Consider the following 12,008-nt stretch of genomic DNA (forward strand, 5'->3'; position numbering starts at 1 on the left):
AAACACCTTTGTCTCTGAGCAGCACTCTTCTTCATTGGTTTTTTGCTTGTTCTTTTGTCATTGTCCCACTTAATTACTCTGGCTTTATAGTATGTCTTAATATCTGGCAGGGTGAGTTGCTTTCTTCTACCACCCCTCATCCACCATGGAACACACTTTTAAGGTTGATCTTACCATCTGTAGCCCTTTATCCCATGTATGGTTGAGAGTAAGTTTATCAGGGTTCTCTTAAAAAAACAAAAACAAAAACCCTCAAAATAACAAAAAACTAGAATTTTCTTAAGAATTCCAATATCTTTTTAGTATTAGATTGTCTCATCCATATCCTTGTATTTATTCAGATCATATTCTGTATCTTTTATTACAAAGTTTTCTTCTTGGTTAATTCCTCTATATTTGTGTTGCTGTTGTGAATAGTATTTTTTATTGTATTTTCTGGTTGGCTGTTCTTGATAAAGGAGTACTACTGATTATTATTTTTTTAAAGTTGATCTTGTGTCCAGAAACCTTGCTACTCTTACTGTATAGTAATTTGTTCTGTTATTTCTCACATAGCCCCAAAGATCTTATCTGCAAGTGGCAGTTTTAACTCTAATCTTCCACATTATACCACACTGCATGTTTATTTTTCTTTCTTTGTAACATTGGCCAGACTTTCAATACTGTGTTAAACATTAGCATTAAAAATGGGCATCCTTGTCTTATTATCTTAACCAGGAATGAGTATGTAATCTCTTCATTAATGTGTCTGTTTGTGATTTATTATGACCTTTTTTCCTTTATCAATTCAGATGGTCTTTTGACTTTTTCTTTGAATCTACTAAATGTATATTAAATATGGTTTTGGAAACCTCAGTTGGGTAGTTAATATTTTATTTAGGGTCCTTATTTATTAGTGAAAAGAGCTTGTGTGTGCCTGTACACACACACACACACACACACACACACACACACACACACACACACACACACACACACACTCACTCACTCTATCCCTGGTTTTAGAGTCAAGATTTCAACTGCCTAGAAATGAACAAGATTGCTTTTACTTTTTTCTTTGTTTTCTGGAACAACTTGTATAAGATAGGAATTCCTTGAACAGTTGGTGGAACTCTTCTAAAAATTGACTTGGGCCTTTGGGATTTGGCAGCTAGAGGTCCTGGGGAATTTATCCTTTTTCTTTTTTTTTTTTTCTATTTTCTTTTTTTATAACATACTAACTGACCTCTTCAATTTCTCTTGTGCCAATTGTGGAGTTTTATGCTCTTCTAAAACTGTATGTGTTTTATCTAGGTTTCAAATTGATTAGTGTATAGTTCATATTTTTAAAAATCTGATTTTTCCCTTTCATATTCTGTATTTTGTATCTGCATTAGTTTTGCCAGTTGTCTCAATCTTAATGTTTTGATTTTCCATTTGCATTTTTTTTGTTATTGCTTTTTTTTTCTGGCTTTAATGTTATTTCCTTATGTGGGTTTGCTCTATGCCCTTCCCAGTTTCTTAATTGCCTGCTTAGTTCATTTAATTAAAAAAAATTAATGTGTCTCTTTTACGGCCATAAAACTTTTTATAAATGCTGTGTGAATAAGTATGAAAATTTATATGCCGAAATCAATAGCTTAGGCATATTAGTTGTATTGTTCAGATTCTCTTTATTTTTGCGTATTGATTGACTGCTTGATCTAACAGTTTTTGGGATGAATGTATAAAAAAATCTTCTTAATTTATCTTTCTCATCCTATAATTCTGTCAGTTGTGGATTGTGTCATAGATTTTGTTTTGTCTGATACTAAGATAGCTGCTCCAGCTTTGTTTTGGTTTTTATTTATCTGGCGTGTCTTTTTCCATCCTTGTATCTTACTCTAGTATGATCGTGTTCTTCTTTTTTAGTAATTTCAAACTCTTTACATTTCTTAGAAGTGGTATTGTTTTGGAGTTAATTGCTCTTCTCTTCTCTTATTATCTAATTTATGGTACTTTTTTCTCCTTTTCTGTTTTCCATTGAAAAGATCAAGTTGTCTTCTGCTGGTTTCAAAGTTAATGCATTTTGTTTTTTGTTATTATGGTAAAATGGATCAAAACCTAATACCTCAGTTTATTTACCCCTATTGATCTGTTAAATTCACCAATAATATACTTCCTCTAGGCCTCTTTTTTTCTTTCTTTCAAGGAAACAGTAAAATTTATCAAGATATTTTTGATTCACCCATATGTTATATAGCATCTGGGTTTTTTTTTACTTCCTCAAAATTATTTTTCAAAATTATTTTTCATGAATATAATATTTGTGGCATACTTCCTAAAGCCTCATATACCTTATACAGTTTTTATTTTGCCTTCATATCTGAAAATTTTAAGTTCAAAGTTCTTAAATATCTTAAAAATTCACTTCAGTTTTTCTTGTCTACAGTGTTCTCTTTGAAACCCAATATCCCTCTGATACCTTTTCCTTTGTAGGTTGTTTGCTTTTTTCATTGGATATCTTTAGAATTTTCTTTTTTCTTTGATAGTCATCAATCTCATAAACGTGTCTAGTGGTTCGAATAAGGGCTTTCATGTTTCTGTAACTGAGAAATTCATTACCCTCATTTCCTCAGATATCCACCTCCCTTCTCTTTTTCAGCTATTGTTTCATTTGGCACCAGTGCCTCCATGTCTCATAGCTTTTCTGTCTGTCTTTCCTGCTGCCTTTCTGAAGAGGTTTTAAACCTCATGGATTTTTTCTTCAGTTGAACATACCTTGTTTGTCCAATTTTTGGTTACTTTAGTTAACTGTATTTTTCATACTTAATATTCCCACCTTGTTTTAGCTTTCTTGGTCTTGTTTCAGAGTTAAGATGTATCTTTCTTCAACGCTTTAAATGTATTTACATTCTTGTTTAAATCCTTTGTTTAATAATGCTTCAGATGCTAAATATTTCATTCTTTCATAGTACTCTTCAAGTGTCTAGTTATTTTGGCCTTATAGCTCCAGCACACTGGGCGATATCAGTTACTCTAGTAATGAGTATTAAGGGAGGAATGAAGATTAGACTTCTGTCTGTAACAATCTCATGGCGAAAGAGAAAGGGGACTGGTTGAGCCTAAGGAGAGCTCCAGTCACCTCAGACTCAGACTTGGCTGACAATTAAGGCAATTTTCTTGGCTGCTTTGGGAGGAACCAGTCTCCTTTGGTTGTAATCCATTGTTCCGGGATTGGAGGAGGTGGAAGAGTGAGTGCTTACGGGCTCTGAGCCAGTCCAGCTTTCATCAACTCTTCATGTTATCCTAGGAGCAATGGCACTGGGCTCTGAAGGGTGAAGGGGACAGGCAGTGAGTGTTGGAGGCAAGTGTAGAACTTTAAAGCTTTTCTGCAAAAAGCTTTCTTCCACCTTGTCCTCACTGCTGCCCACTCTGGTCACCACCACCCACCTACCCCCATCCCTGCCTTCCAAGTTGCAGCTCACCCTGTCTGTACCAGTTAAAGACAACCTTCAGTCTTACTCAGAAATTGCTCATGGTGTGATGGTGTGTGTGAGAAATAGTTGTTTGCTTCATGGTTCTAAAGTTTCCAGGGTTGATTTTTTTTTTTGAGATGTGGAGTTGCAGGGAGGCTAGCTGACCAAGCTATTTCACCACCTTGACAACATTTTAATTTTAATTGTAAGAATTAAGAGTTTGTATTTTAGGTTTTTGGTTTTGTTTGTTTTCTGATTACCTTAACTAAAGTGGTTAAGTAGAGAATTAATTTGCTTTACACTAATCTGTGTATGGCAGGAAATTCTAACCTGGATTTTGGATCTGTTGTACAGATTCCCTGAACTTATGGAACTTTTGAGTGTGAACATTTTTTGGGTGGTAGAGGGATTCATAATTTTAATCATTTTTTGAGGGGCTCATAAACTAGGTGTGTATAACCTTTAAAAAAATCTATGCTCTTATAGTGAATTGTATATGAATTATATCTTAGAAAAGCTGTTATTTTAAAAATCTACCTCCCCTCTTCATAAAATTTTACATACTTAATGTAATTCCAAATTAAATACTGAGACTAAAAAGAAAATAATGGTGTAGGATACCATTCTTTTTCCAAAAACACATATGTTCCCCTTCTTTCCCCTAATAATTGACACTGGTGAATATGCAGTTGACCCTTGAATAACACAGGAGTTAATCAGTAGTCATCCCCCTGTGTCTGCGATTCCTCCATCCATGGATTCAGCCAAGCACAGACTGTGTAGTACTCTAGTATTTACTATTGAAAAATACCGGCATATAAGTGGACCCATGCAGTTCAAACTTGTGTTTCAAGTGTCAGCTGTACATATTTTATTTTATTAATTTATTTATTTTATTTGGCTGTGCTGTGCTACTTGTGGGATTTTAGTTCTCTGACCAAGGATTGAAGCTGTGCCCCCTGTAGTGGGAGCTCGGAGTCCTAACAGCTGGCCCTCCAGGGAATTCCCTCAATTGTACATATTTTTTAAAATTATTCAGGTTATTGTTAGGATGGTTAGTCCATGACTTTTTTTTTTTTTTTTTTTTTTTGCGGTACGCGGGCCTCTCACTGTTGTGGCCTCTCCCGTTGCGGAGCGCAGGCTCAGCGGCCATGGCTCACGGGCCTAGCTGCTCCGCGGCATGTGGGATCTTCCCAGACCGGGGCACGAGCCCGTGTCCCCTGTATCGGCAGGCGGACTCTCAACCACTGCGCCACCAGGGAAGCCCAGTCTGTGACTTTTTAACTTTTAGACTGCATTTTACAACTGAGATGCCAGCACTGACGAGCCCAGTGCTGAACTTAATTACAATGAAAGATTTAGGGTTGGTGATACGGTTTACATTTTCTTATCAATTTACTGTACCTGGTTAAATTTCCTCTTTTGAAATGTTTTATGGTCAAGAGGTCTGTGTATTTATATCTCTTGAATTTTAATTACTTTGAATGTACCTTTTGCTTCAAATAGGAAAGCTGTTACTAACTTTTATGCTGCAATTTCAGTATGCTAAAAGAAGTGTTATTTGGGTTTTACTGTGATGGTATATAACTGGTGCTTTCTAACCTTTCAGCTTGCCTAGGGTAGTTAAAAGACGCGTGAATGCTCTCAAAAACCTTCAAGTTAAATGTGCACAGATAGAAGCCAAGTTCTATGAGGAAGTTCATGATCTTGAAAGAAAGTATGCTGTTCTCTATCAACCTCTATTTGATAAGGTAATGCTTTCTAATACTCTGTTTTTTTAATGTAAAATTTAAGAAGAAGATAAAGCTCTAGAAATATAAACAAACTTTTGTTAGAACTGTCAGCAAAATGGTTATTAGAGGAATTTGGGAGAACTATCAATAATAGCAATTCAAGTTGTATGAATTAATTAAATCTTTAAGCATTCTTAATGAGGGACATCTAGTTTTTAACTTCGATGCCAGTGTTTTTATGTAAATTTTTGTTTTTAATCATTTTAGCGATTTGAGATCATTAATGCCATTTATGAACCTACAGAAGAAGAATGTGAATGGAAACCAGATGAGGAAGATGAAATTTCGGTTGGTATTAACTTTAATTTAGTGTGTTTTTATACCTTGGAAATAATTATCTTTGTGAGATGGATAGTGAGTGCAGGTGATCGACTGTTAGCCCAACTCCACCTGTACCCAAATTCACCTTTTCCTTGCATTTTTATAGCATTTAAAGTTTATAGATTCATATAAACTTTTCATTTGAACTTCATGATGACATACAAAAGGATTGTTCCCATTTTTAAAGTGCAAATGGAGGTCTCTAAATGTCCTGCCCACAACTTATAGATGGCAAAGCTGTGATACAAATCCAGTACTCTGTTACATGACCTGTTTCTCCAGCATTGATGTTTTAACATTGGTGATTAAGAGAATATATTTTGATTAAGAACACCAATGGGTGAGGCAATGGACAGGGTTTATATTTCTTTTGCTTTTCCTCTTTACTGTGCTTAAGTCTTTTTTTTTTTTCCTCTTCTCTCCCATGAAGCTGAATTTTTTTTCCTACAGCTCATGGTCCTAGTGGCTTTCTTTTTGGAAGGGGTATGGTAGTAGAAATATTATGGAAGTAAGGTCTGGTGTGGGTAACAGCAGTGTTTACACAATTAGACTAGAACTTTTTTGGCTAAATGTTAAAATTAGTCATTGAGGGTTTGTTGGGTTCTCTCCCACTGCATGCAAGTTAAGGGGATGTGAAAAATTTTATCAAGATGTCTAATCTGGGTATTCAGTAATGATGAATGCTGTCTTTTATTAAGGAGGAGCTAAAAGAAAAGACCAAGATTGAAGATGAGAAAAAGGATGAAGAAAAAGAAGACCCCAAAGGAATTCCTGAATTTTGGTTGACCGTTTTTAAGAATGTTGACTTGCTCAGTGATATGGTTCAGGTAATTTTATTCATAAAAACACCAGTTTACCTCAAAGGGTAAACCTTTGAAGTTTAAATGGCTCTGATGACTAGTCTCTTTATTATTGATTTTTTTTTTTTTTTTTTTTTTTTTTTTTTGCGGTACGCGGGCCTCTCACTGTTGTGATCTCTCCCGTTGCAGAGCACAGGCTCAGCGGCCATGGCTCACGGGCCCAGCCGCTCCGCGGCATGTGGGATCTTCCCAGACCGGGGCACGAACCCGTGTACCCTGCATCGGCAGGCGGATTCCCAACCCCTGCGCCACCAGGGAAGCCCTGATTTTTATATAATGATTGCTTTCTTCTTTTTTTTTGGAGAGGGCCCATGCCACGCCATGCGGCTTGTGGGATCTTAGTTCCCGGATCAGGGATTGAACCCGGGCCCTTGGTAGTGAAAGCGGGGAGTCCTAACCACTGGACTGCAAGGGAATTCCCATGATTGCTTTGTTTTGAAAGAGCTGTTATTGGTAGAAGGAAAATTGCAGCTTTGATTAATGTAATCAAATAAATTATAATTTGTTTTCAAAAATTAGATAATGAAATAGTCCCTTTGGTAATTGCTTATCTCACTGTATGATGCTTTCTCATATATCCCTGTGCCTTCTGTTTTTAGATGTGGAGTGTGGTGGTAGGATGGGGGAGTTTCAGTTGTCCTACCCCAGAGACCTTTTCAGTCTGAAACAACTACTCCAAGGGACATTTGTATTTTAAAAGAATACTGTAAAAATATTTACCTATTTTAACAATTGTCATTTTCCCTGGGAAACTGACACAGATGTCACCTTCTCTGGGAAACTTTGCCTCTCCTAATCTGAATCATTTCTTGAGCCGCTATCATCTGCATTGTAGTACTTGCTACCTTGTATTGTGATTGTTGGATGTTAATGTCAAGAAAAAGAAACTGTCTCAGAACAATGACTGCTTACTGCATTTCTACTTTTTAGCAAAGTAGAAAAGGAACAAGCAGCTGGAAAAGGCAGCAATTAATGATTGGGGAAGCTTTTTTTTTAAAAATATTTTTGGGGCTTCCCTGGTGGCGCAGTGGTTGAGAGTCTGCCTGCCAATGCGGGGGACACGGGTTCGAGCCCTGGTCCAGGAAGATCCCACATGCCGTGGAGCAACTAGGCCCGTGAGCCACAGTTACTGAGCCTGCGCATCTGGAGCCTGTGCTCCGCAACAAGAGAGGCCGCGATAGTGAGAGGCCCGCGCACCGCGATGAAGAGTGGACCCTGCTTGCCACAACTAGAGAAAGCCCTCCCACAGAAACGATGACCCAACACAGCCATAAATAAATAAATAAATAATAATTTAAAAAATATTTTTGGCTGCACCACACGACGTGTGGTATATGCATCTTTAGTTCCCCGACCAGGGATCGAACCCGTGCCCCCTCCAGTGGAAGCACAGAGTCTTAGCCACTGGACCGCCAGGGAAGTCCAGGTCTGGAAACATTTTTAAAGCAAACATGAATTATTTAGACTTGATTTTGAACTTTTCAGCCCATTCAGTCTATATAATGATGTAGTTCTCTGTTTAGTCACCTTTTTTCAGCCAATGGTGATAGAAGGTAGAACTAAGTAAACTAGCTTCAGTATAAGGCATAACCTGGAGAATTAAGTCTTTATGGTTCATAATAGTACATAAAACTGACCAATAAAATGTCTGTCAGTTAAGTGCTTATTGTCTAATAACAGAACACTAGTATGCCATTCAGATACTCATTTTAATTTTTTTTATTTTTATCAAATTAATTTTTTTTTTAATTTGAAGGAACATGATGAACCTATTCTGAAGCACTTGAAAGATATTAAAGTGAAGTTCTCAGATGCTGGTCAGCCTATGGTAAAAATTTTGAAATATTTTCAATTTTGTAGCATTAGCTGTTTACAAGTAGATAAATGGAACTTTCTAAAGAAAGGTGACATTCAAGGGTTAGACATGGGAGTGGGAAGAAATTAAAACTGATACTTAATTGATGGTAGGAAATAAATGTTTGGACGTTGACAGTTGTGATGCAGTATTTATTCCTTTTCCTCCCTCTGTAAACTATTTTTGAAATATAGTCAATTTTTGATCCTAGATTAAAAATGTATATAAAAATAATAGCAAAGGAACATGAATAAGAAAATGCTTATTCTGTATTAAAAGACATGTGTCTGGGAATTAAGTAAAACAAAAACGTTAGAGGGCTCCCACTTCCCCATTATGAAAGATCAGCCAACGGCTTCTCTCCAAAACCATCAATATTATGTAAAGCATGGGCAGAGGCTCTGTAGGCTATTAGTTCTTATATTACATGTGATACGGTTGGGCTTTTTCTCTGTCAAGCTAGGTTCTAGTCTAAGGTTTAAAGTCCTCTCTGTGGAGATGGGGGGGTGGGGGGTTGGTCAGTTTATTCAGCTGTACCTAACCTATGTCATAAACATGTTACTAAATAGTAGTGTTAGCTGAACTAAGTTTTATTCAGTTTATTTTGTGCCACATTTTGCTTTTAAGATACTTCGGGATTTATCTGACCCTTTCTTTCCCAGAGTAGGACTTTGTCACTTAAGATTTTATATGTTTATAAAAATCATAGATTAAGCTTTATTTACTGAAGCATTGAAATTTATCATGTAGGAATTTAATTACTTTTTATGCTTTTTCTTTTTTTTTTTTAAGAGTTTTGTCTTAGAATTTCACTTTGAACCCAATGAATATTTCACAAATGAAGTGTTGACAAAGACATATAGGATGAGGTCAGAACCAGATGATTCTGATCCTTTTTCTTTTGATGGACCAGAAATTATGGGTTGTACAGGGTAAGTTTAATTTTATTACTTTAACAGGGTGTTATATCTGCTTTTGCTTTACTTATGATTTGTGATATTTGGTATCTTCTAGTGTGTCTGCTTAGTACATACATACATTTTTATCTCCAAACATTTCAGTAAAACGTTTGCTGAGAAGGGCTTATTCATTTTCCTAGAATTCTCCATAGACCATTACAGATATTTTTCCAAAGGAGTGTACATTTAAATTTATTGTGAGTTTGTGGTAATTGTAAATATATTTATTGAAAAAGTTTGTTTAGAAATAAAAATTTTCTCTTTGTACTGCTACAAAAAGCAGCACAAATTTCCCCTCTAAATTTGAAATTAAATAGAAATTTAATTAGAAAAATCTCAGCTTTCCTAGCAGTTGAAAGTAATGTGTTAATTGTGATAGACCATCTCTCCCCTTTGTTTTGGAAGGTGCCAGATAGATTGGAAAAAAGGGAAGAATGTCACTTTGAAAACCATTAAGAAGAAGCAGAAACACAAGGGACGTGGGACAGTTCGTACTGTGACCAAAACAGTTTCTAATGACTCTTTCTTTAATTTTTTTGCCCCTCCTGAAGGTAAATAGTGTTTTACTTTGGGTATTTATGGTTGTTTTATTGTAAGCTTTGTTTACTTTTTATTCATTTGAATTTCTTTTCTCAATTTTGCAGTTCCTGAGAGTGGAGATCTGGTAAGCTGAATTGTTATTTATTTGTTGAATTGTTTACTAAATATGAAATTAAAGGACTGGTTCTTAAATGTAAGGAGTAGAATAGTTGCTACTAGTATTTTGTTCTGAGGCTTGCAATGCATAGAGGAAGACGTTTACGCATATGAAAAATTACTCCATTTAAAATGCTTTTGAGGCTTCCCTGGTGGCACAGTGGTTGAGAGTCCGCCTGCCGATGCAGGGGATGCGGGTTTGTGCCCCGGTCCGGGAGGATCCCACATGCCGCGGAGCGGCTGAGCCTCTGAGCCATGGCCGCTGAGCCTGCACGTCCAGAGCCTGTGCTCCGCAACAGGAGAGGCCACAGCAGTGAGAGGCCCGCGTACCGCAAAAAAAAAAAAAAAAAAAAAGCTTTTGGTGCTTCTACTGAGAAATGGTGAAAGGCTAGAGTCCTTTCTTCTGAGACTTGCAAATACTGCTGTGAGGGATTCAAGTTTTCAAGACTAGTTTTCTTCCTTATTGAAAATAGAATGTATTAAATCATTTATACTATTTACTAAACACTAACCAGATTGTACTTAGAGTTCTTTGTGTGGTTATTATTCCATTGGAAATTTGGTTTTATGTATGTGGTCATATAGCCAAAAACTGAAATGTGCCTAGCACACAGCCAGGAATGAGGAACAGCCTTAAAGAAATCTACACAGGCAAGGTAGGCTAGTTCAGTTTTGAATTTGGCTTAAGTCTGTTACGAAATGTTGATGGTACCAAAACAATCTTGAGTTATGGATAGAACACCTCTGCCTGTGATTAGAATCCTTTCCTTCAAAATCTTCCCCCACGACCCTTTGGTGTTTTATTGTTGTTGTTAGAGTGGATTATGTTGATGAATCAAAATAAACATCCAGGAATTCACAAAATAGTTACTCAGTGTTTAGTATCACAGAACTAGAACTTTAGTATCATGGAGTGATTTTAATTTTGAATAATATCAACAGCATTTCTGTGCTGTACTTTGCCATTAAGTAGAAATCTTAGATTGACTTAGTCTTTATCAAGTAGGACAGTATCTCACTTGGCATTACACAGACGCTTGGATGCTGTCTTTTAGGAAGTGTGAAACGATCTTCTCTGGTCTTATGTGCCATATACATAATGTTATTTGGAAAAGCCTGAGATTCTTTCTTACTGTTATTCCCGTTGGTGTTTTCAGTAATTAATATTTTAAAAAGAAAGTTGTAGTCATATAGCAAAGTTGCTTTTGTAACTTTTAAGCTAGAGAAAACTTAAGCGATAACCAGTATGTATACTGGCCTGCTAACTTATTTTTATTAAAAACCTGTAAACCTAGGGCATATGTAGAGACTATTTGATCATGCACATGTAAGATAATTTTAAAAGTTTAAAGTTAAAAGTGAAGTTGAGAGTTTCTGCATGATTTAAATCCAAGTCTCGCATATGCCAAATTAAATAAGTTATTAAATTCTGTGCTTTTATTTTTCTTTAACAGGATGATGATGCTGAAGCTATCCTTGCTGCGGACTTTGAAATTGGTCACTTTTTACGTGAGCGCATAATCCCAAGATCAGTGTTATACTTTACTGGAGAAGCTATTGAAGATGATGATGATGATGTGAGTGAATTTGAATCCAGCAGTGAAATCGTTTGGTGAGGGTGTGATAGTCAGAATCGGTGAGAGGTTTAATGAATAGATGCAATTGTTAAAAAGCAAGACAGAATAATTCAAAATTAGGCTGATTACTTATGTCCTTTCAGATAACCTCCTTGAATTAAGTAGGTCCTTTTAGGATCTTTGGGTTCATTTATTATAGTTTTTATTTTCCTGCTATTAGGAAGGCTACTTTCTCTGAAGTAGTAAAACTTTACTATGTTGGGTTAGTGTTGTAAATCCATTACACATCTTTGACCAAACAAAACGTAACCTTGTACATTTTCTACTACTGATAAAAATCTTTATTAGGAAGCATGGAATTTTTATCCATAGGAATATTAAGTAATGATTAAGGTAAAATTAGGCTGCTCTCAAATATTTTGTATATCTTTCTTGTTAAATGGCAATCATTCACATAGCCTTTAGGTCCTTTTTGTACAGGCAAGTAATATTTACAGTCATAGTTATCTG

At 36.0% G+C, this 12,008-nt stretch overlaps 1 protein-coding gene across 5 annotated transcripts in view; it reads left to right on the forward strand.

Annotated features, from left to right (window-relative positions):
* NAP1L1 (nucleosome assembly protein 1 like 1) overlaps positions 1-12,008 on the forward strand; it is a 33,370-nt gene that overhangs the window by 18,477 nt on the left and 2,885 nt on the right. For all 5 annotated transcript variants that reach the window (XM_065887923.1, XM_065887925.1, XM_065887926.1 and 2 more), the window contains 8 exons: positions 5,047-5,188; positions 5,438-5,518; positions 6,250-6,378; positions 8,168-8,239; positions 9,059-9,198; positions 9,631-9,776; positions 9,870-9,889; positions 11,376-11,498. In XM_065887923.1, the coding sequence (XP_065743995.1) occupies positions 5,047-5,188; positions 5,438-5,518; positions 6,250-6,378; positions 8,168-8,239; positions 9,059-9,198; positions 9,631-9,776; positions 9,870-9,889; positions 11,376-11,498 (853 nt within the window). The remainder of the gene's footprint in view (positions 1-5,046; positions 5,189-5,437; positions 5,519-6,249; positions 6,379-8,167; positions 8,240-9,058; positions 9,199-9,630; positions 9,777-9,869; positions 9,890-11,375; positions 11,499-12,008) is intronic.

This window comes from Phocoena phocoena, chromosome 11 (assembly GCF_963924675.1).
Source record: "Phocoena phocoena chromosome 11, mPhoPho1.1, whole genome shotgun sequence".
In the NCBI taxonomy this organism is placed as follows: domain Eukaryota; kingdom Metazoa; phylum Chordata; class Mammalia; order Artiodactyla; family Phocoenidae; genus Phocoena; species Phocoena phocoena.